At 43.3% G+C, this 25,223-nt stretch overlaps 4 protein-coding genes across 16 annotated transcripts in view; all 4 read left to right on the forward strand.

The window, feature by feature from the left end:
• LOC128412017 (zinc finger protein 420-like) overlaps positions 1 to 25,223 on the forward strand; it is a 983,187-nt gene that overhangs the window by 723,739 nt on the left and 234,225 nt on the right. The gene's annotated exons all lie outside the window — the stretch shown is intronic.
• LOC128412134 (olfactory receptor 51I1-like) lies at positions 2,139 to 3,324 on the forward strand. Its single transcript, XM_053384991.1, has one exon. The coding sequence runs from the start codon at positions 2,263 to 2,265 to the stop codon at positions 3,193 to 3,195; it is 933 nt and encodes a 310-aa protein (XP_053240966.1). The 5' UTR covers positions 2,139 to 2,262; the 3' UTR covers positions 3,196 to 3,324.
• Positions 8,157 to 9,101, forward strand: LOC128412127 (olfactory receptor 51I2-like). The gene has a single exon (XM_053384983.1). The coding sequence runs from the start codon at positions 8,157 to 8,159 to the stop codon at positions 9,099 to 9,101; it is 945 nt and encodes a 314-aa protein (XP_053240958.1).
• On the forward strand, positions 18,266 to 19,210 carry LOC128412124 (olfactory receptor 51F2-like). The gene has a single exon (XM_053384979.1). It carries the CDS (start codon positions 18,266 to 18,268, stop codon positions 19,208 to 19,210), a length of 945 nt encoding a protein of 314 aa, XP_053240954.1.

Consider the following 25,223-nt stretch of genomic DNA (forward strand, 5'->3'; position numbering starts at 1 on the left):
AGTACTCAACTCTTCTCTGGCAATGGTGATAGGATCATAGAACAGTAGGGTTGGAAGGGACACCAAGGGTCATTTAGTCTGACCCACTGGGATGCAGGAATCTCAGCTAAAGCATCCATGCTTGATGGCCATGCAACCTCTGCTCTGCTCAAAACCCTCGCCACTGAGCTGTAGTGGCCCCTCCCCCCCCACCTGTCCACCAGTACCCAGACTTGCCTATTCCCTCCCACTAAATCCACTTTTAAGAAAAAGCAGATCTGTTCGGCTGAGTGGATGTGGCTGGATTTGTCTTCAACCGCCTGCCATCTACTGCCACCTCCTGGCTGATGGACAGAAAAATGCAGGTTTCCAGGTTCACAAGTGCTAGCAGCCCGCTTCAGTTCCACGTCTAGCTTTTTGGCGTGATAACCACTGGGAAATGCTCTGGCTATATGGCTCAGCTTTACGGTCAAGTCCTAAACACCTTCTGCTGTGCTTGGCCAGTGGCCCGTGGAGGCCAGTGTTGTGCTACTTTGGCTAACGGGGTGCCACCTCACTCTCACAGAGAGAGAGAGAGAGAGCACTCTGATAGTAAGAGCCTCTGGACAGTGAAATGGACCTCTGAGGAAGGTCATGGACCAGAGCTGGATTTAGGTTTGATGAGGCCCTAAGCTCCTGAAGGTAATGGGGCCCTTTATATGTCCAGCTGTCCTTTGTCAACAACAAACAGTTGCTGTTTTTTGTGTTGAATTTTGAAATAGAAATATTGAAATACTTGATTGTCACTTGTACAACTTGTATACAGTGAGATTACATGAGCACCCCCCACTCAGCTCTCTTAGTCTTAATTCCCCTCGTTTACTGACACCCACCCACCAAACCCAAAAGTCAGTTGCCCTGTTGTTTTCATCTTTTCATTCAGCAGCCTAACAGCCCATGGATAAAAGCTGTTCTTTACCCTGTTGGTGCGACTAATCAGGCTTCTATATCTTCTGCCTGAGGGCAGGAGAGCAAGAAAGTGCCGGCCAGGGTGTGAATCATCCCTGAGAATTTTCCTCACTCTCCTGAGGCAACGTTCTTCCGCTATTTCATCCAGCGGATTCACGGGACAGCCCATAATATCTTGTGCTGTATTCACCATCCTCTGTAGGCACTTCCTATCAGTTGGTGTCAAACCAGTGATGCAGTATGAAAGGACACTTTATATTGTGGACCGGTAGAAGGAGATCATCAAATGTTGATTGACATCGTTCTTTCGAAATACTCGTATATGCTATATGGTAATCTATGGACCTAATAGTTATCTGAAGCCATTTGCACATGTTGCCCTGCAACCAGCCCATGCAGAATTCAGGCACCCTATATATAGAAAGGAGCAAACCAGTGATATTTGAGGGAGCAGGCTAGCAGGCGGGGGCCATTGCTTACATCAGAGGAGCCTACACAACACAAAACACGGTTGCTGTATGTAGGTTTCATTTTATTTGTTTTTTATCTTATATTTTGGAAATGTACATCCAGTTGTTTTTTTCTTTAATTTTTTGGGGGTCCCTCAAGAGAGTGGGGCCCTGAGCTATAGCTTGTTTCGCTTATATGTAAATCCCACACTGTCGTTCGGTGGAAGTTCTAAAGCAGAGGTTGGCTGGCCGTCCCTCATGAGTGCTTTGGCTGTGATTCCTACATTGCAGTTGAGTGAGGTGACTCTTGGGAACCTTTCCAACCCTACAATTCTGTGATTCTTTGTCCCTAGTCTATGGTTTTCAATACACTGTCTTTATCTGCTGTGAGAGCTTCTGGTCATTTTCATGCCCCATCTCTAGACTTGGAGCAGAGGAGCATCAGTGTAGCAAACCCCACTGGCGCCTGGGGTGGAGAGATTGCCCACAGTTGTTGAGCTTTTTGGGGGGAGATTGCACAGTGGCTCCAGGGCCCTGTATCCCCCAGTGCCACCCCTACCACTCAGTGCACCTTCCTTCCTTCCTTCCTTCCTTCCTTCCTTCCATCCATCCATCCATCCCTGGATTTCCACTCTGATTTTCTCTTGACTTCCCTTGTCTTTATATTTTAGACCCTTGCAGCAGTTACTCCAATGTTTCCCACTTGACCTTCTTCTCAGCAGCTCACTGATGGAGTCTTCCCTCTCTCTCCTCTCCTCTCCCCTCTCCCCTCTCCCCTCACTCTCCTCTCCTGCCATGTGCTTCCCTCTCCCTTGTCCTGTGGCCAGAAGCCTCCTGGTCCTTCTTGTTTCCTTTCCAGGGAAATCCAAAGCCCACGAAGGGGCGCATGGAAGAGCTCAACCTCACCCGCTTCCAGCCTGCCACCTTCCACCTCACCGGCTTCCCAGGCCTGGAGCAGTTCCACTTGTGGATTGCCATCCCCTTCTGCTTGCTCTACGCCGCCTCCATCGCTGGCAACTGCACCATCCTCGTCATCGTCAGGAGGGACCGGCGGCTCCACGAGCCCATGTATTTCTTTCTGTGCATGCTGTCCTTCAACGATTTGGGGGTTTCCCTCTCCACCCTCCCAACGGTCCTGGCCATCTTCTGCTTTGGCCTCAGTGACGTCCTCTTCGATGCTTGCCTGGCCCAGATGTTCTTCCTCCACTCCTTCTCCTTCATGGAGTCAGGGATCCTGCTAGCCATGTCCTTCGACCGCTTTGTCGCCATCTGCAACCCTCTCCGGTACTCGTCCACCTTGACCAACCCCCGGATTGCCCGGATCGGCTTGGCCATCGTCCTGAAGAGCACCATCATGCTCTTCCCCTTCCCGTTCCTCATCAAGCGTCTGCCCATTTGCAAGTCCAACGTCCTGTCCCACTCCTACTGCCTCCACCCGGACATGATGCGCCTGGCGTGTGCCGACATCACCGTCAACAACATCTACGGCTTCTTCGCCGTCCTCTTCACCTACGGCCTGGACTCCACCTTCATTGTTCTGTCCTACGCCATGATCCTGAAGACCGTCTTGAGCATCGCGTCCCGGGAGCAGCGACGCAAGGCCCTCAACACCTGCGTCTCGCACATCTGCGCGGTCCTCTCGTTCTACGTCCCCATCATCGCCGTCTCCGTCCTGCACAGATTTGGGAAGGGTGCCCCTCCCGTGGTCCACATCATGATGTCCAACGTCTACCTCTTCGTCCCCCCGCTGCTCAACCCCATCATCTACAGCGTCAAAACCAAAGAGATCCGGAAGGGAATTGTCAAGATATTTTCGTGAGCGGCAAACGGAAATCGAACAGGCGTGGTGTGGCAAGTCTTAGTGCGTCTGTCTAGGACCTGGGAGGGACCAGGGTTCAAATCCTCCCCCCACTCAGCCACAAAGCTCCCCAGGTGTGACCTTTGGGGGTCAGTCACTGCCTCTCTCTCTCTCTCTCTCTCTCTCTCTCTCTCTCTCTCTCTCTCTCTTAAAATAAATCTTTATTGTTTTAAAATACAATCATACAACGAAGGTAAGTATAACAGAGTTAAGTACAAAAAAAGAAAAAGAAAGAATTTAAGGAGGCGAATAAAAAAAAAAAGAAATTATAAAGAAAGAACCAAATTTTTATACAACATCATGTCTTATCCAATAAAGTTTTCTGTAAGAAACTTCCAATCGTACTCATTACACTTTTTCTGTTGTCATGATTTTATCGCACAGTTTTGTTATATATTTTTTTCCATACATTCCGCTAAGATGATTAATCCATTTATTTATTGTACACAAGTATCATTCCAGTTCTGCTAGGACGATAACATTTTTACAGTATAATCTTATATATTCCTTGAATATTTTCCATTCTCCTTATGCTTTTCTGGTTTGAGGCCCCCCTGACTTTTCTGGTCAGCTTTGCTAATTGGAGATATTCTATCATAAGCGCTTGCCAATCTGTTAGTGTTGGTGTTGTTTCACATTTCCAGCTTCTCGCTACAAGTATTCTTGCTGCTGTGATTGCGTACATGTTGTGTTTTATTATTATTATTAGGAATATTACCAATAGAAATTTAAAAAAAAACAGTCACTGCCTCTCTCAGCCTAACCTCCTTCGCCGGGTTGTTGTAAGAATAAAATGGGGAGGAGGAGGACCATGCACACTTCTTTGATCTCCTCGGAGGAAAAGATAGCACATTAATGTAATAAAGAAAGAAAATGAATGAATGAATGAATGAATGAATGAGTGTTCACATACTGAGACATAATTGTGAATAATTTTTGGAAGGCTGGATGCTCTCTGGGTGTCCCTGCATCCCTTCCTCTGGCCTCCAGCTCTGTGGCGGAGCATTACAGAAGGTCTTGGGTTCTAATCTTGGCACCTCCAGGCAAGGCTGGAAAGGCGTCTTGGCTGAAACCCCAGAAAGCTGCTCCCGCACTGTGCATGATGGGGCAAAGGTTTTTCTTCCTACACGCCTGGTCTTTAAAGGTATGGCCTCTAAACACAGAGGCTCTGTTTACCTGTGATGCATATTCATTTAGGCAATTTCTATGTAGTACTTAATTACAATTGTTTCTTAAGCCAGTCAAGGCTCAGTGCCAGTGGGCGTGATGGTTGGGTCTCTCCCAAAGAAGTGAGACAACTCTGGCAGCAATTAACTCAGGTTTATTGCTCAAAACACACAAATCACTTTGGAGCTCAGTCACTCAGTGACTGCTTCCAAATTAGTTGTTGCCGAGTGAGGGTGAGAACCTAAGAGAGGACCCTATTTCTGAACATGTTTCCTTGAAGGCAATGGCCTTTGCTGGCCACTCAAGTGTCCTTATCCACATTCCAAAAGTACGAGAGAGGTTGCAAGAGCTACAACTAAGTGATGGGGGGGGGCCTCCAGACTTGGGGGGGGGTAGCTCCACTCTCTCACTGAGCTGCTAAGTAGGAGAACAAGAGGCAGAGTGAGTTGTGTGGGAGCTGAGCAGTTGGACACTGGAGACCCAGAGACCGGCTTGCTCTGTGCTGGAGCCAGAGCTGTGACCAGTGGAGAAGCAAGATTTGTTTGGGGTGTCGATTCTGTGAGCCCCTCCATCCTCCACTCAGGCTGTATATATGAGTAAATGAAACCTGGCTAAGCACTTGGAACCCCTTGAATTTCTCACTCCTCAGAGGTTGTGGGGGGGGTGTAATAAATATTTTTTTTTTAAAAAAGGAGGAAGTTGGAGAGAGGGAAAGAGAGAAAGGGAGGGTAGGATTACTCCAAGAGTCCAAGAGCAGTTTGACTTTCAGAGAGGTCTGTCCTGACAGATGCCCAACCACCTTCAGTGGTGAACTGGGTGACTGGCTCTTCAGGTCAGGGTAAAGGTAAAGGGACCCCTGACCGTTAGGTCCAGTCGTGGCCGACTCTGGGGTTGTGGCGCTCATCTCGCTTTATTGGCCGAGGGAGGCGGCGTACAGCTTCCAGGTCATGTGGCCAGCATGACTAAGCCGCTTCTGGTGGACACGCCGTTTACTTTCCTGCCGGAGCGGTACCTATTTATCTACTTGCACTTTGAGGTGCTTTCGAACTGCTAGGTTGGCAGGAGCAGGGACCGAGCAACGGGAGCTCACCCTGTCACGGGGATTCAAACCGCTGACCTTCTGATCGGCAGGCCCTAGGCTCTGTGGTTTAGACCACAGCACCACCCACGTCCCTTTTTCAGGTGAGGGACTCCCAGCCAAATCTGATCTTTTTCAGGCACCAGGGGAAAATCACTTTGTCTTTCCTGACTTTGAGAGGGGTTCATGACTTTTAGCAGTTCTTTGCAAGAACTGATCACCTGAGCTCGAAAAATGCTGCTGAATTTATCTCTTTGATCCAGAGAAAAAGGATCCATTTAAAGGTGATTTTACATAATCCACATTTCCTGAAACCATACAAGGACCAAAACAAAGCTGGAATTTGCAGTTCTCCGGATCTCCAAGTGCAGTTCTCCCCCGCAGTAATATTCACAAAATGCAAAATGATGAGTAAAGGACTGTAAGAGTATATTATGTTAGTGAAAACTACTTTGCAAAAAGTGTGTAGATTAGGCAAAGAACATGTGTGTGAGACAACATTCACCCTAAAGCGCTCGTGAACTTTCATTATGATTTTTTTAAAAAGGAAACTAATATGGAAATGTGGAGAAGTGAACGTAAGATCTGTTATGGAAATTACGGGGGGGGGGCACATCTTCCTTAACAGATCGAAAAAAGAAGAAGCAGAGAGAGAGAGTAAAATGGACAGATTTGCCCCTGGCTAATTGTCGCTCCCCCGGAGAGCAGGAGTGTGATGGTCCCCCAGGGTGAGGCTAAGCGGAGCAACTGCAATGGGTGGGGCTGCCTCACTGGTCAGAGGCTGGTCCCTCTCAGTCTATAGAGGCTCCTCCCAGGAAAGGGAGAAAACAGGCTCCATATAAGTGGCTTCTGCCTCTAAACCTGGCCTTTGCCACCTGCAGAACTGCTGTGTGAAGGAGAGGCTTCTGCAGCAAAAGGAAAGCAAGGAGCAAAGGGCAGGATCCATGGAGCTCTGCACTGAATGAAGGCCAGAGGTGAGTGGGTGGGAGAGGAGATTACTGCATTGCAGAAACAGGAGCCAATGCCCAGAGAAGGGGCCTGGTCTGGCCCAGGGGCAGTGGGAGGTGGGCAAGGGCTCACTGGGCAGCCTTGGCATTGCCCCTTCCTCCAAGCCTCCACTCTCTTCCTCCCACTTGAACATCTCTTGGTTGCAAAGCATTTTTTAATATATAAAAAAGTTAGAGAGTTGTGAGTGCATATCAAACACTGAGAATCCATTTATAATATGAGTTGGAGAACAGCAGATCTCCAGACCTCCAGAATTGCTTGGGACAGCATCTTGGCTACCTTTGGTTGGCCATGAGAAACACGTCCCAGACCTTCTTGAGCCACTCATTGCCCCAACAGCCTCTTCATGTTTTCCTCAGCTTAGCAAACATAAGACGTCTTCTGGCTGCTCAAATGTATAGCATGGGATGTGAGTCCTCCTTCGTGCAACCCTTTGCACCTGCCTTCTCCAACCTCGTGCCTTCCAGATATTTTGGGCTGCACCTCCCTTCAGCCCCAGCCAGTCCAAAACATCTGGAGTGCACTAGGCTGCTGAAGCGTCCTTTACGTAATGGAGGTAAACCAGAGGATCCACAGTTATCTGGATCTCAGAAATCTGACTGGTAACACCAGTGACTAGTTCAAAACCCACAAGCTCTAGTATGCAACCAACACCTATGACATGTAAGGAAGGCCCTTCCCCAATTTAAAAACCTCTTGTGGCTCCCAGGAAGATAAATATCATTGGGAGACTATCCTTTTCTAGCTTTCTCTCTTATGAAACACTATGCAAAGGTCAGGTGCTTCTGCAAATAAATACTGGTTGGGTGTATACAGTGGCCAATTTCTCCTCCATTCGGTCATATAGGAATTATGTCATTCCTTCTTTTTTTTAAAGAATATTTATTAAGGTTTTTAATACAATAACAATAAAAAGGAAAAAACAGAGTAAAAAATAATAACAAAAATACAGGGAAAAAATAATTAAAAAGAAAAGAAAAAGGAAAAAAAAATAAAACATGCAGATTTTCCATTTCTCATTTTCCTTTAACATGTTTCCCGGACCTCCTCATACCTCCCTTTTTTGTATTCCGATTCAAATTGTTAATTCAGCAAATCCTTACCATTAAGTTTTAACCTGTTTCTAAACCTATTTCTCATGTTCCCTTAAAACATTACAGCTGGAAACCACTTAATTTCTATCCAACATCATTCTAACATTCATTAATTTTACAATATTTCTGTAAGTAATCTTTAAATTTCTTCCAATCTTCTTCCGCCGACTCTTCTCCCTGGTCTCGGATTCTATGTCATTCCATAACATAAAAAGATTTCGGGAATGAAATGACACAGATTGGTACATATTGTAAACATTTTTGTCCCTTTCCATTTTGGAAGTCTAGAGTCCTCTGCCTAGGGGCGGTGATGTCAACATCAGTCCCACCACCTCACGAGTGATGACTCAGGGGGTGTTCGCTTTTATGAATGCACCTATGTGATAATTCACATCCTGATGTTCTTAGGCCATGAGTCCACTGATTCCTACTTGATGAGTGAAGGTTCACAATCCAGACTCACACACCACAGAAACACGGCTAGCCATGCCAGAAATGTTTCTCCCTCACCAGCTGTTGTGTTAATCAGTGCATTTCTATACATGCAGGTGGTGAAAGTGGGGAAGGTCTTATTCATGGAACCTCTCAGGAACCAAAGCTCCCTCCATCCCATGGTCCACCTCACCGGCATCCCAGGACTGGAGACGAGATATATTGGGGTCTCGTTTTCCTTCTGCATCATGTATGCCATTGCTTTCTTGGGGAATGGTGTTGTTCTCCTAGTGATCGTGAAAGATCAGAGCCTCCACAAGCCCATGTACCTCTTCCTCTACATGCTGGCTGTGAGTGAGTTGGGGGTCTCCATCTCTACCCTCCCCACAGTGTTGGGTGTCTTTCTGTTTGATGCCAAGGAGATTGGGCTGGATGTGTGCCTGAGCCAAATGTTCTTCATGCACTACTTCACTATGACAGACTCAGGGGTCCTCTGGGTGATGGCCCTGGATCGCTTCATAGCCATTTACAACCCTCTGCAATACACCACCATCCTGACAACCTTTAGGATTATTTTGATAGGATTAGGGATTGCCATGAGGAGTGTTCTACTGGTGGCCCCACTGCCTCTTCTCCTGAGGAGGCTGCCATTTTGCAGGCCCAATGTTCTGGCTCACCCTTACTGCATGCACCCTGATTTAATCCAACTTCCATGCGCAGACACCAGGGTCAACAGCATCTATGGTCTCTTTGTTTTACTCTCCACATGTGGCCTTGATTTCTTGTGCATCGTCTTGTCCTACATGATGATTCTCAAGACCGTTCTGACCATGGCCTCCAAGGAAGGCCGTCTCAAGGCCCTGAACACCTGCGTCTCCCACATCTGCGCCGTCATGCTCTATTACACTCCACTGATTGCTTTGTCTATGGTACACAGATTCAGCAAGCACAATTCTCTGATGCTACACTCCCTGATGGCCAACATCTACCTCCTGGTTCCTCCGATTCTGAACCCCATCATCTACAGCATCAAAACAAAAGAGATCCGCAAAGCCCTGGGGAGGCTTTTTTCTCAGAAGAAGTTCTGATCCTAGGTGGCAAGAAACATAGCAACATCTCCAAGAGTGTTTATGGCTCCTCAAGCTCTGTAGAAAGAAGTTGGGTGACCACTTGGTTGTTGAAGCTTTTGGTATTTCTCAAACACACAAGCACAATGACACTCAGAGAGAGCAGATTCTTTATCTTCCTATATCAATATTCTTAGAAGATTGTAGTCACAATGTAGTTATGCATTTTGCTCCTTAGGGGGCGCAGTGTCTAGATGGAAGATAGTCTATTGGAGGGGTCTTAAACTGCAGTTAGGCATCAGCCCCTCCTATGCACCTTGTTCTCCCTCCCTCCCTCCTTCCTCCTGTTCACCTGCATTTCCTTACTTAAGATGCCAGACAGTCAGGTGGGGCCCCTTACTCTCCATCTAGGCCTTTTCTGGTGCTACCTCTGGAGCGGGAGATGTGGTGGAGGTGGTGGTGGCTCTGGTGGTCACAGTGATGCCTTCGCTCCAGGTGTTCCCATTGTGGTCAGTGGCTTCAAAGCAAAGGGTGTGGAGAGGTAGTGCAGGATCAGCCCCAGCAGCACTGGCCGGGTCACTCTTTCACTGTGGCAGGAGCTGGCCAACCCTTCAGATGCATCCAACAGAGCCAAGGCCATATCATGAGCTTTGCAGCATTGTCAGGGTGGAGTTTGGATTGGCAGGCTCTGGTGGAAGAGGAGAAGAAACAGAGGCTGAATGTTGGGAGACTGGGTTGGAGGAGGGGGATCTTCACTTTCCACCCTGAGTTCAGCATCAAGCTCCAACCAAGGGCTCCACTGGGGCTGAGGGAGTTGGTCAGCGATGACCCCGAGGGTGGAGGAGAACCTTGGGGAGGAATCTCTCAGCCCATTCCCTTGCACCAGTTGTCTTCACGGTGAGCCCCAGGGCCATCAGAGACAGCAGCTCTAGCAGCCCAGAAGGGGAGAGGTCAGTGGTCCCAATCACATCGCAGGAGTTGGAGACATCTCCCTCCCCATCACCCAGATCTAGGAGGCTCCAGAAGAGAACAGAAGGCTCAACCTATCAGGAGGGGTAAGTGGCTCCAGAAATGCTTTCAGCCTCAGTGAAAGCCAGCCCTGCCTCGAAATTACAGCGTAGAGGGAGTCTGACAGGTTTGGATCAACTTCTAGAGACAATAAAACCATTGGAAAGAAACCCTGGTGTAGCCTCATTTCTTCCAGAACTGGCAGCTGGGACATACAGTTGCTTGAGAAAGAGAAGAAGGGATGTCAATCCCCATTCCCACCCAACTTTCCTGTGGAGGCTGGAGAGGGCTCAGAGTAGCCAAGGTGGGAGGGGGATCTGGAGTTGGTAGGGACTGAGCAGGAGCCCAAACTGGAAGGTGACATCTTATTTCTCCAAACCTGGTTCCAACTTCGCAAGACAAGACCTCCCTCCAAAGCAGCACACATTTGCAATCCTGATGTTCCCACAAGGTAAGCAACTCTTGCAAATGTGTGCACCGTGTTTTGTCTTCGAAAGCTGGGCAGGTGGGCCATGGAAACATGTTGGGACATCTTCATTGCTTCCACCCAGTTTTGAACTTATTGCCCTGCTCTCGAACTCCTGAGTCTTGTGTCTGCTGCTTTGTCTGTAGTGTTCTTTTCCTGATTAGACATCCCTTTGAGAGAGCCTCCACTTGTGTATTTGGGCATGTCTCAAACCCAGGTTGGCTCTGGCCAATGGGAAGTGGGGGCAGGGAGATAGAGAAGTGGATGGTCAGGATGGTCAGGCAGTGTGGGATGCAACATTACAAAAAGCAGTCAAATACAACATTTCCTGTTTGCCCAGAGTGGACACACAGGGGGATGCTGCTCCAGCCAGGAGGACTTCCTGTCAAACCTGGTCTGCTGCATCCTCTTCCTGCATGCGACCAGATAGATGGGTGTGACCCTGGGAGATCCCATAAAAGGGCCAGTCATGCAGCCATCTTCATCTTCATCCTCTTGCCCTTGATCCTTCTATTTCTTGACTGTTCCTGATATGCTTTTGTTGTGTGCTGGCTCTAAGCTCATTTCCCACATGGGATGAATCCACGCTTTCTTCTGTAACTACAAGCTAAAGCCTGCCTTCAGGGAACCTACTGTGAACTGAATGTGAGTAAACTTCTTATTACTTTTAAAGAAGACTGTTGTGTCATTATTGCTTTAAGAGGGAACTAAAGGGGATTTACCAGGAATAATCCAATCTGGACAAGCCAGATTGGATTACTTAACTCAAATGGTTCTAACGAATCCATCAACTAGCTTCCTGCTATGTACTAGGGAATGTGTTCTGCTACAAGATCACGAGCGTGAGTGAGGAAGGATAATATTGAACCAATATATCCTCTCTTACTATCCTCAACATTCCCACAGGCAGCTAGCTAGCTTCAAGCATGGCTGGTGATGGTGGGAGGCTGTAGAATGGATTTGATGAGGTGGAGGAATCAGCCAAGATTGAGCAGCAGGAGGAGATCAGGTGAAGCAGAGGGGGGAGGAAAAGATGGGGCTGAACTGGTTTGGGCCATCTCAGGTGGAGGAGAGGAAGAGGAGGAAGAAAATATATTGGCTTGAGCACTGGGGTCTGCCCCGAATCTTCCAATGGGAGGACAGATGCAAATAATTCATTCAGTTTCTCTGCAATCTGTTTATCCTCCTTTGCAGAACTTGACGTCCAAGAGTCCAAGTACTGTGTCTTGCTACTAATATATTTAATGTTTTAAATAATGCACTCCTCAGATTACCTTTCAGCATCCTTCACTGTAAATTTGTACTTTTGGGGGGGGCAAAGTTTGTGTTTCCTTTTATTTACCTCATTTAGACAAGACTTACATTTTTTTGAAGGAAGTATTCTCACCTCCAATGGCTTCTTTGACTCAGCAGTATCCTCTTTGTCTTAATTACTCTAAAATTATGACATATACCACCCTGAGGTCTACGGACGAAGGGTGGTATACAAATTTAGTGAAGAATAATTATAATTTTGCCAAACACCAGACCATCACATCTTGCCTTCCCATCTCTTGAGAAAAGAGAATTTTTGCTCCCTCCCTGAAGAAGAGGGTTCATGCAATCTCCACCTGGTGGTTCATTCCCAGTCTCTGCTCCAAGAGGGTGGTCACCCAGACAATGGTTGGAGGAACTAAAGCTATCGGCAGGGCTTATGTGGATGTAGCAAGAAAACACCAGAGAACACCAGAGAGCTCTTGAAGTGGTATGTGTCCAAAGATGTATGTGAGATGAAGAGGAGGAGAAATATGCAAGGATGTGTATATCAGGAGAAAATATCATTCAATGGTTATGAATTTTCATTATATATATATATATATATATATATATATATATATATATATATAATCACAAACTGAAGTGAGAATGTGAACGTTAGATAGGAAAAATGAGAAGCAGAGAGAGACTAAAATGGACAGATTTGCCCCCTGCTAATTGTTGCTCCACTAGACAGCAGGGGAGTGATGCTCCTTAGGGTCTCTTCTGCTGTGAGCTCCCCCAGGGCCAGGCCAAGCAATTGCAACAGGTGGGGCTGCCTCACGCTGCAGGGGAGAAAACAGGCGCCATATAAGTGGCTTCTGCCTGAGAACCTGGCCTTTGCCTCCTGCAGGCATGCTCTGTGAGGGAGAGGCTTCTGCAGCAGTGGGACAGCAAGGAACAAAGGGCTTGGAGCCCTGCACTGAATGAAGGCCAGAGGTGAGTGGGTGGGAGAGGAGATTTCTGCATTGCAGAAGAAGAAGAGTTTGGATTTGATATCCCGCTTTATCACTACCCGAAGGAGTCTCAAAGCAGCTAACATTCTCCTTTCCCTTCCTCCCCCACTGAGTGGGGCTGAGAGACTTCAAGGAAGTGTGACTGGCCCAAGGTCACCCAGCAGCTGCAGGTGGAGGAGCGGGGAAGCGAACCCCGTTCCCCAGATTACGAGTCCACTGCTCTTAACCACCACACCACACTGGCTCTCAGGAGCCAATGCCCAGAGAAGGGGCCTGGTCTGGCCCAGGGGCAGTGGGAGGTGGGCAAGGGCTTACTGGGCAGCCTTTGCATTGCCCCTTCCTCCAAGCCTCTACTCTCTTCTTCCCACTTGAACATCTCTTGGTTTCAATGCCCTTTTATAGTGGGTTTTTTAAAAAATACTTTCAAAAAAGAGCTGTATATCAGATTCATGTTTGAAAGAGAGCTTTGATATGAACTGGAGTACAGCAGATCTCAGCTACCTTTGGTTGGGAATGAGAAACAAGCCCCAGAGCTTCTTGACTTTTCATTTGTTCAACCCTATATACCATAGCTGTCAACTTTTCCCTTTTCTTGCGAGGATTCCTATTCGGAATAAGGGAATTTCCCTTAAAAAGGGGGAAAAGTTGGCAGCTATGCTATATACCAGCTTCTCCAACCTGGTGCCCTCTGTATGCAACCAGTGCAAAACATCTGAAAGGCAAAGAGGGTTTTTCTTGGGGGGGGGGGCTGATTTACATAATGGAGAGAAACCAGAGGAAAGAAAATGATCTTGGTCATTGATACCTGATTGGTAACTGCAATGATTGCTTTCCAAAACCAACAAGCTCTAGCATACAACCTACACATATGATCATAGTAACGTTCATCGTATGACAAAGGACAGCAGTGATCATTCTCCATTTTATAAACCCCTTGTGTCTCCCAGGGAGGCAAAGGTCATTGTAGGACCATCTTCTCATAGTTTTCTCTCCTACAAAGGGCTACAAAAAGTTCAGAACCTTTGGCAAATAAAAAATGTTGTTCATTCTTCGGTACCGTATATCCATTTGCCATTCTCTCCTCCATTTGGTCATATAAGATTTATGCTGTTCCGTAACAAAAAAGAAAAGAAAAGAAATTGGGACTGAAATGACAGGATGATGCATTTTGTGAACATTTTTGCCCCCTTCCATCTTGGCATTTTTATATCTTTCCACTCATTTGTGAAAGGTTGCATAACTGGCAGTACAAGAGTAGAGATTTTCACCTTCCACTCAGCAGAAGTTCCAGCAGGGTGGAAGTGGGGCAGGGTGTGAGTCTTTATAGCCATATATAAAAAAATGTCAAAGAGTGGAATTTAAATATTTCCTCCCCTTTCCCCTTTGTAGTGAAAGTGGAACCTCCCCAAAGTTCTGCACAGCCATAAAGTAAGATTTGATTTGCGGATTCTGGAAAGAATAGATCTCTCAACTCCATCAAAACATAATATCCCTGCTCAATGTGGATTACAAAATATTTGCTGATATTTTGGCTAAAAGATTAAAAAAAGTATTAATGGAAGAGATACATAAGGACCAAGCCGGCTTTCTCCCAGGTAGACACTTGTCTGACAACACGAGGAATATAATTAACATTTTGGAGAAGTTGCAAGTGAACATCAATACTAAAGCAGTTTTAATCTTTGTAGATGCGGAGAAAGCCTTTGATAATATTTCTTGGAGTTTTATGAAGAAAAATCTTCAGGGGATGGGTGTTGGTCAAGGGTTTGAAAATGGTATAAGTGCAATCTACTCAGAACAAAAGGCTAAACTAATAGTTAATAATGTGGTGACAGAGGAATTCAAGATAGAGAAAGGTACACAACAAGGCTGCCCAATTTCCCCATTGCTTTTTATTTCGGTCCTGGAGGTTTTGCTAAATATGATTAGAAGGGACCGTCTGATTAAAGGTATACAGGTCGGAGCCAAACAATACAAACTGAAAGCTTTTGCAGATGACTTAGTATTGACGTTACAGGAGCCAGAATCTAGTACTAAAAGAGTATTAGAACTGATTCAAGAATTTGGTCATGTGGCAGGATTTAAGTTGAACAAGTTAAAAACTAAAGTTCTTGAGAAAAATTTAACACCGATTGAGAAAGAGAGGTTTCAGAAGGAGACAGGTTTAACATTGGTTAAGAAAGTAAAATACCTGGGGGTTAATATGACTGCTAAGAACTTAAACTTATTCAAAGACAACTATGAGGAATGTTGGTCAGAAGTGAAAAAGGACCTAGAAATTACAAGAATGGCTGAAGGAGGAAAAATTCAAGCTAAATTGGACAGAGTGTTTCTTCTCTTGGGAAAGTTACAAGGCCAAATTGATGTTTTGGCTACAAATGTTGCAACTCTGGACTTAACAGTAAACAAATCCATTGAATTTGATAAGGACTTGACTCATGAAGTCCATGCAGCTGGACAAGAAGAGAAACTTGAAAGATTTGAGAGTGTGGAGAAAGAGATATATGTTGTTTCTGAGGAAAAGGAAGGAGGAGATGTAATGTTGCAGATGACAAAGGAGAGCCAGAGGCCTGACATGATGGCTACAAAGGAAAATAAGTACTGGATGATGAAAATCTGTTTTGAATTGAAGATTGAAGAATGGAGAGATCTCCTTATGTGGAGATCTGAAGACCTATGGATTACAAATTTGATTAAGGTGAAAGTTGGAGCTTTTGGGACATTTGGACTTAAAAGGAGTAAGAAACAAGATTCAGGCTCCACTTTTAAGTATGGAGGTCTGGCTGGAAGAAATATGGACCCTATCGGGACAGAGCTTCTCCGAGATCTGGTGTTTAATATTAAGGACTACCAAAAAAACCGGCAGAGAGGAATTGAGAGAGAATTAAGAGCCTCGGACGTGAGGTCTCCAGGCTGATAGTAGACTAAGACTGATGGTCATTTGTTGGGGATTGAAACCGGGAAAGGGGGGGGGGGGTTGGGAATCCAAAGGGTGCAGAATAATAATGTGTTTTTTTTATTTTGTTTTGTTATTAGTATGAAAATTGGGGAATTCGTGGAAGGGAATTTGGGTCGACTTTAGAAAAAAGTTTTAAGAATGAGCACTGATGTTTAAATACTGATGTTTATAAATTAAAATTGGTTTTTTTTAAAAAAATGAATTAAATATAAAAAGGTCAAAAACTGGGGACAAGAACTTGTTGAATTAACAATTTGAATTGGAATATAAGAAGGGGAGGTGTGGGGAAGTCAGGGAAATATGTTATTGAAAATAAGGATTGTAAACTTTATGTGTTTTTAACTTTTTTGTTTTTCTCTTTTTGATTTTTTAATGTATAAAGGTGGAAAAACTCAATAAATATTTTTTTTTAAAAAGGACCCAGAAATATGGTCAAATTTGAAGCTTTCCTTGTTGAGTCGAATTGCTGTTATAAAGATGAATGTATTGCCAAGAATGTTATTTTTGTTTCAATCATTGCAAATTTTGGACAAAATGGATTGTTTCAAGAAGTGGCAGAGAGACATTTCTAGATTTGTCTGGCAGGGCTAGAAGCCCAGAATAAAATTTAAAATACTAACTGATGCAAAGGAAAGAGGTGGATTTGCCCTGCCAGACCTTAAACTTTATTATGAATCAGCAGCATTCTGCTGGTTGAAAGAATGGCTGCTTCTTGAGAACACAGACATTTTGGATCTAGAAGGTTTTAATAACGTTTTTGGGTGGCATGCATGTTTGTGGTACGACAAGGTTAAAGCACATAAAGCGTTTAAAAACCATATTGTCATAAAGCATTGTTTAATGTCTGGATAAGATACAAAGACTTACTAGAAAATAAAACCCCAAGGTGGTTATCACCGATGGAAGCGAAGGCTCAGAAAAAGTTCAATATGGAGGCCAAATGGCCGAAATATTGGGAAATTTTGGAGCAAGAAGGAGACAAATTGAAATTGCAGAGTTTTGAGAAATTAAAAGATAAAGTGCGAGACTGGCTTCACTATTATCAAATAAGAGAGGCTTATAATTTGGACAAAAAAATTGGCTTCCAGGTGGAAAAATCAAAATTGGAAACAGAACTGCTAGACCCCAAAACTAAGATACTTTCAAGAATGTATAACTTGCTGTTGAAATGGAATATGCAGGATGAAACGGTTAAATCTGCTATGATTAAATGGGCACAAGATGTTGGACATAACATTATGTTTGCTGACTGGGAACAGTTGTGGACCACAGGTATGAAATTTACGGCATGTAATGCCTTAAGAGAGAATATTATGAAAATGATATACAGGTGGTACATGACACCAGTCAAGCTTGCAAAAATATATCATCTGCCCGATAACAAATGTTGGAAATGTAAAGAAAATGAAGGTACATTCTTTTACCTTTGGTGGACGTGCCCAAAGATTAAGGCTTTCTGGGAGATGATCTATAATGAAATGAAAAAGGTATTTAAATATACCTTCCTGAAGAAACCAGAGGCCTTTCTCCTGGGCATAGTCGGCCAATTGGTGCCAAAGAAGGATAGAATTTTCTTTATGTATGCAACAACAGCAGCAAGAATACTCATTGCAAAGTATTGGAAGACACAAGATTTACCCACCCTGGAAGAGTGGCAGATGAAGGTGATGGACTATATGGAATTAGCGGAAATGACTGGCAGAATCCGAGACCAGGGAGAAGAGTTGGTGGAAGAAGATTGGAAGAAATTTAAAGACTATTTGCGAAAACACTGTAAAATTAATGAATGTTAAAAATGATGTTGGATTGAAAATAAGTGACATTAGCAACAAAGTTAATGAGAATATGAAAAAATGAATTGATAATGGATGAAAATATAGAGTTATAATATGTTAAGATATAGAGTTAAGATAAACGAAAGAGGGTAAGGATTTGCTGAATTGATTATGTAAATGGGAATACAAAAAGGGGAGGTGTGAGGAGGTCAAGGAAACAAGCAAATGAGCTTAAAGATATCAAAAAATGGATTTGTTTTTAATTTTTTCCTATCTATTTGATTTTTGTATTTTCTTTATTTCTATGTATTTTTGTATTTTTTGTATTTTTTCTTTTTTTCTTTTCTTTTTATTCTGTAAATCTCTGTTTTTTGTAAAATCCTAATAAATATTTCATGGGGGGAAAACCAAAAAAAACAAAAAACAAAATATAAGACCCCAAATCCAAGGTTGTTGGCTGCCATCTGCAGAAAAGTCCCTCCTGCATTCACACACACAAACAAAACAGAACCCAAGAAGTTACAGGAGGAAGGAGCAAAGATTGACATTTGTTCCTGTGCCTTCTTTTGTTTTGGGTTCCTTCCTTTGAAATTCAGGCTGGGATATCACACCATGGACTTTAGATATTGACTAGCTGCTCCATAAAAAGGCTGAAATCAGGAAATCCAGCTGTTGTATTAACCATTGCATTTACGTACATGCAGGTTGTGGGAATATTCTTGTTCATGGAACCACTCAGTAACCAAAGCTTCCTCCACCCCATGGTCCACCTTGCTGGCATCCCAGGAGTGTTGGCCAGAAATATTGGTGTCTCCATCTCTTTCTGCTTCATCTATGTTGCTGCTCTTTTGGGGAATAGCGTTGTTCTCCTAGTGATCATGAAGGATCGGAGCCTCCACAAGCCCATGTACCTCTTCCTCTGCATGCTGGCTGTGAGTGAGCTGGGGGTCTCCCTCTCTACCCTCCCCACGGTGCTGAGCGTCTTCCTGTTTGATGCCAGGGAGATTGGGCTGGATGCGTGCCTCAGCCAGATGTTCTTCATCCACTGCTTCTCCATCATGGATTCAGGGGTCCTCTGGGCGATGGCCCTGGACCGCTTCATGGCCATTTACAACCCTCTGCAATACAACACCATTCTGACAAACTTTAGGATCATGTGGATAGGATTAGGGATTGCCATGAGAAGTGGTCTCCTGATGGCCCCACTGCCTGTTCTGCTAAGGAGGCTGCCATTCTGCAGGTCCAATGTGCTCGCTCACCCTTACTGCATGCACCCCGATTTAATCCGGCTTCCATGCGCAGACACAACAGTCAACAGCCAAACTGGCCTGTTTTGTGTCGTTTCCACATTTGGGTTTGATTCCTTGTGTATCCTCTTGTCCTATGTGATGATTCTCAAGACCGTGCTGAACATAACCTCCCAGAAAGGGCATCTGAAAGCCTTGAACACCTGCGTCTCCCACATCTGTGCTGTCGTGCTCTATTACACTCCCGTGATTGGTTTGGCTATTGCACACAGGTTTGGCAAGCACGATTCTCCAATGCTGCCCTCGGTTTTGGCCAACATCTACCTCCTGGTTCCTCCGATTCTGAACCCCATCATCTACAGCATCAAAACCAAAGATATCCGCAAAGCCCTGGGCAGATTTTTGTCTCTACGGAAGTTCTGATCTGGAATGGCAAAGAGCTCAATGACATCTCCATCAGGGTTTATGGCTTCTCCAGCTCAGTACAGTGGTACCTCGGGTTACATACGCTTCAGGTTACATACGCTTCAGGTTACAGACTCCACTAACCCAGAAATAGTGCTTCAGGTTAAGAACTTTGGTTCAGGATGAAAACAGAAATCGTGCTCCGGCGGCGTGGCAGCAGCAGGAGGCCCCATTAGCTAAAGTGGTGCTTCAGGTTAAGAACAGTTTCAGGTTAAATATGGACCTCCGGAACGAATTAAGTACTTAACCAGAGGTACCACTGTAGATGAATGAACATTTTGTTGTGCACATTTGCAGAATCTATTTCTGGAACACACAAGCACAAGCACACACACACACAGAGTATCTTCCTTTATCTACAGGTTTGCTGTCACAGTTTAGTTCTGCATTCCCCCCAAAAGGCAGGGGAGGGGGGGAAGAAGATTTTAAAGGGATTTCCTGCCTAATTTAAAGGAGATTGAACTGATTACCGCTGCTTATCTACCTGGGGGTCGGACTGCTGGAGGAAAGACACCGGCTAAGGACGGTTGCTACAAATAAGGTTAGAAAGTAACCGACATATAGACTTTGGTTACTCTCAACTTGAAACATCGTATTTGGTTACATAGTAAGTCATTTGCAGGACACTTTTAATTTGGATCTTTTACAAAGTAAGGGACTTGGAGGGCTTTTGCTTTTTGGAAGTGTGGGAACAATTTAAAGTTCAGAAACTGATTTTGCGCCCTCTAGAGGATTTGGTCAGCTTCAGTAACTAAGTGGAATTTAAAACCTGAGAACTTTTTATTGTTGACAGTTTAAGAGTGTGGGAATGACCTTGAACGAAAGACTTTGTTATGGCAGATGGTAAACAGAAAGAAGATCCACAAGAAACAACTTTGAGATCTGGTAGACAATACAAAGTGGACTCTTCTATGCAAAGAAGGGCCTCTGTATCAGGGGCCCCGGGAACTGCAGCTGCAACAAAGGCAAGAGTGAAAACAATGTCTTCAGAAGATGCGTTTACAAAGGCCTTGGGAAAAATAAGTGATTCTTTAGAGGAATTAAAGAAGCAAGGTGCTGAAACAAATAAGAAAATTGAAGAAATCTCTGGGAAAATTGATCTGAATACAAAAAGTATAACTGACCTTGGAAATAAAGTGAACTCTAATGCAGAAGCAATTGGGAAACTATTGGAAGATTCATCTACAACGCGAAAGATAGCCGAAGAAGCTAAGGAAATTGCTACTGCTGTTGAAGGGAAACTTCCACCGGTGTACAGGAAATTGGATGAGTATGAACTGACACTTTCTATGCAGGATATGCAACGCAAGGAGAAAAACCTAAGGATTAGACTTGTGCCGGAAAAAGAAGGAGACAACTTGGTGGATTATTTGACAAAAGAGTTTTCTGACTTTTGGAAGCAAGATTTGAAAGAAGAAGAGTTCAAAATAGAGAGTGCATTTAGGTTGGGAACAAGGCAGAAGAAGAATAGACCCAGAGACTGCTTGATAACTCTAAGATCCAAAGAAGAGAGGGATAAAATATTGAACCTGCATTATCAAACAACCCTTCGGATTGAGGACTCTTATATTGAGATTTTTAAAGACATCCCTAAAAGTATCTTGGATGCAAGAGGTCCTTATAAGGATTTGGTGACACTACTGAAGAGGAACTACATACTATTCAGGTGGGAGTTTCCCCAAGGCTTGTCTTTTAAATACAAAGGAAAGAAAAGAAGAATAAAAACAGTGAGTGATAAAGACAAGTTCTTGGGAGAACACGAAGAAGACCTACAGAAAGAGACCCATCCAGGAGAAGGACATCCTTCAAGATTAGATAAAGACACAGAACCACCGACAAAGGACGAACAACAATTGGGAGCTGTAGGAGGAATTAAATAACCCCATCATGGCTTTGCAACTTCTAACTTGGAATTGTAATGGTCTAAATAACCCCCGAAAAAGAAAAAATATATTTCATGCTTTAAAGAAAGATCATTTGGACTTGATTTGTTTACAAGAGACCCATGTGACAAGAGCACATAGAAAATTGTTAACAAATAAGAGACTGGGACAAGAATTTATATCTTCAGATAAAGTAAAAAAGAGAGGAGTGGTGATCTACGTAAAGGAAAATTTGCAGCCGAAACAAATCTTTAAAGATGACCAAGGAAGATATTTGGCAATTGAAATTCAATTTCAAGGAGAAAAATTTCTGATAGTGGGGGTATACGCACCAAATGAAGGGAAAACAGAATTCTTTAAGAAGTTGCATGAGACTTTAACGGACTATATGGACTATAAACTGATTATGATGGGAGACATGAATGGAGTAGTTTCAACAAATATGGACAAAGCACAAAGACAGGTAGTCACAAAAGATGGAAGACTACCAAAAACCTTTTTTGAAATGACTGACAATATGGATTTGATTGACATTTGGAGAACAAAACACCCATTAGAGAGAGAGGGAACCTTCCTTTCTGAAGCCAAAATGACATGGACTAGGATCGACCAAATTTGGGTGACTAGCGGTATGGCGTCGAATATAAAGAAAGTGGAAATCTGCCCAAAAACTCTCTCCGACCATAATGCAGTAAAGATGGTGATGAAGCAAACAACAACTGGCTCTTTCAGATGGAGAATGAATGACACCTTATTTAGAGACGAGGAGATCTGTAAAAAGGCCCAAAAAACCCTGAAAGATTATTTTGAAATTAATCTAAGGACTAAAGTAGAAAAAAGAATAGTATGGGACGCAAGCAAAGCCGTGATGAGAGGGTTTTTGATACAACAAAATACATTAAAGAGAAGAAAGCAAAATGAGAGGAAGGAGAAAATCCTGGATAAGATAAAAGAAGGGGAAAGGAAATTAAGATTGAAGCCAAAATTGCAAGAGATTCTAAGAGAAATTAAATTGTACCAAATACAATATATGGAACTGATGAATCAAGAAATAGAATGGAAAATTAAACAAATGAGACAGAAGTCTTTTGAATCTGCAGACAAATGTGGCAAGTTATTGGCTTGGCAAATAAAGAAGAGACAAAAACTCAACACGGTAACAAACTTAGAAGTGGAAGGAAAGAACATATGTAACCCAGTGGAAATTAGGAATTGTTTTCAGAACTACTTTAGACAATTGTATACACAAGGGCCGCAGAATGAAACAGATATACAACAATTCCTCGAGAAAAATGGGCTGAAAAAGATTTCGCAGGAAAGTAAGACAATTTTGAATCAGGAGATATCAATACAGGAAATAGAAGATGCCATTCAAAACATGACGTTGGGCAAATCACCTGGACCAGATGGACTGACTTCCAAATATTACAAAGTTTTGAAGGAAGGACTTATACAACCTTTGAAGGAAGTCTGTAACGAGATCATGAAGGGGAAAAGGGCACCCGATACGTGGAGAGAGGCCTACATTACACTTATACCAAAGACAGAGACTGAAAAGACTCAACTTAAGAACTACCGACCCATCTCCTTACTAAATGTGGATTACAAAATCTTTGCTGATGTTTTAGCAAAGAGACTGAAAAGAGTTTTGATGGAGGAGATTCATGGGGACCAAGCGGGCTTTCTCCCGAAAAGGCATTTGTCGGACAATGTAAGGAATATAATTGACATTTTGGAGAAGTTGGAAGTGAATATAAACACTAAGGCTGTTTTGATATTTGTGGATGCCGAGAAAGCCTTTGACAACATTTCTTGGAGTTTTATGTTGAAGAACCTCCGGGGGATGGGGGTAGGCCAAGGGTTTGAAAATGGTATAGGTGCAATATATTCTGAACAGAAAGCAAAATTAATTGTAAATAATGTTGTAACAGAAGAGTTTAAGATTGAAAAAGGGACACGACAGGGGTGCCCTATTTCCCCATTACTTTTTATATCGGTCCTTGAGGTTTTGCTTAATATGATCAGGAGGGACCAGTTGGTTAAAGGGATTCAGGTCGGAGTCAAACAATACAAATTGAGAGCATTTGCAGATGACCTGGTACTTACATTACAGGAGCCAGAAGCTAGCACGAAAAGAGTTTTGGAAATAATCCAAGAGTTTGGTCAATTGGCAGGATTTAAATTGAATAAGTTAAAGACTAAGGTATTGGAGAAAAATCTAACACAGATTGAAAAAGAAAGGTTTCAGAATGAGACGGGGTTGACTGTGGCTAAAAAAGTGAAATATTTGGGTGTGAATATGACAGCTAAGAATGTGAATTTATTTAAAGACAATTATGAAAAAACTTGGACAGAAGTGAAAAAAGATCTAGAGATATGGTCAAACTTGAAGCTTTCCTTGTTAGGTCGAATTGCAGTTATAAAAATGAATGTTTTGCCAAGAATGTTGTTTTTGTTTCAAGCATTACAAATAATGGATAAAATGGACTGTTTCAAGAAGTGGCAGAAAGATATATCTAAATTTGTCTGGCAGGGCAAGAAGCCCAGAATAAAATTTAAGATATTAACGGATTCAAAGGAAAGAGGGGGGTTTGCCCTGCCAGACTTTAAATTGTACTATGAAGCGGCAGCTTTCTGCTGGCTAAAAGATTGGCTGCTTCTTGAGAACACAGACATTTTGGATTTGGAAGGATTTAACAATATTTTTGGGTGGCATGCATATTTGTGGTATGACAAGGTTAAAGCGCATAAAAGTTTCAAAAATCATATTGTCAGAAAAGCACTGCTGAATGTCTGGGTTAAATATAAGGACTTGCTGGAAAATAAGACTCCAAGATGGTTATCACCAATGGAAGCTAAGGCAGTTAAAAAGCTAAATATGGAGTCGAAATGGCCAAGATATTGGGAAATCTTGGAAAAGGAAGGGGACAAACTGAGATTGCAGAGTTTTGAAAAATTAAAAGGGAAGGTGAGAGATTGGCTACACTATCACCAAATAAATGAAGTGTTTAAACTAGACAGAAAAATAGGCTTCCAGGTGGAAAAATCAAAATTAGAGACTGAACTGTTAGAATCCAGTACTAAGAATTTGTCAAAAATGTATGATCTGCTGCTGAAATGGAATACACAAGATGAAATGGTAAAATCAAGTATGATTAAATGGGCTCAAGACATTGGTCATAACATCATGTTTGCTGATTGGGAAAAGTTGTGGACCACCGGGTTGAAGTTTACGGCGTGTAACGCCTTAAGAGAAAATATAATGAAAATGATTTATAGGTGGTACATAACCCCAGTCAAGCTTGCAAAGATCTACCACTTGCCTGATAACAAATGTTGGAAATGTAAAGAAAAGGAAGGTACATTCTTTCACCTCTGGTGGACGTGCCCGAAGATTAAGGCATTCTGGGAAATGATTTATAACGAACTGAAAAAGGTATTTAAATATACTTTCCCCAAGAAACCAGAGGCCTTTCTCTTGGGTATTGTCGGCCAGGGGGTGTTAAAGACAGATACAATTTTTTTTATGTATGCTACAACAGCAGCTAGAATACTTATTGCAAAGTACTGGAAGACACAGGATCTACCCACACTGGAAGAATGGCAGATGAAGGTGATGGACTATATGAGCTTGGCAGAGATGACGAGCAGAATCCGAGACCAGGGAAGAGAAGCGGCGGAAGAAGAATGGAAAAAGTTCAAGGACTATCTAAAGAAATATTATAAAATTGGAGACAGTTAGAATGATGTTGGATCAAAACAAATGGTTACTATCAGTAATGGTTATGACAAAGAGAATAAGGGTGATTAGCATAAATTTATAATAAAATAAGGCAAGATTTCGCTGAATAACTGTAAGAATTTGGAATACAGAAACGGGAAGTAAGAGGAGGTCGAGGAAGTAAGGTTTAGAAATTGGGTTATGAAATGGTACTTGTTTTATGTTTCATTATTGTTGAATGTTTGTTCATGTATGTTTTGTTTCTGTTATATAAAAAATTGTTCAATAAAAATATTATTAAAAAAAAAAATAGTTCTGCATTTTGTTCCTCAGGGGGCGCTGCCTCTGGGAGGTTGGATACAGTGTG

This window comes from Podarcis raffonei, chromosome 4 (genome assembly GCF_027172205.1).
Source record: "Podarcis raffonei isolate rPodRaf1 chromosome 4, rPodRaf1.pri, whole genome shotgun sequence".
Lineage (NCBI taxonomy): Eukaryota > Metazoa > Chordata > Lepidosauria > Squamata > Lacertidae > Podarcis > Podarcis raffonei.

What these genes read in the sequence shown, in the direction of transcription:
- LOC128412134 (XM_053384991.1), top strand. Translation starts at nt 2,263, where the DNA reads ATGGAAGAGCTCAACCTCACCCGCTTCCAGCCTGCCACCTTCCACCTC.
- LOC128412124 (XM_053384979.1), top strand. Translation starts at nt 18,266, where the DNA reads ATGGAACCACTCAGTAACCAAAGCTTCCTCCACCCCATGGTCCACCTT.
- LOC128412127 (XM_053384983.1), top strand. Translation starts at nt 8,157, where the DNA reads ATGGAACCTCTCAGGAACCAAAGCTCCCTCCATCCCATGGTCCACCTC.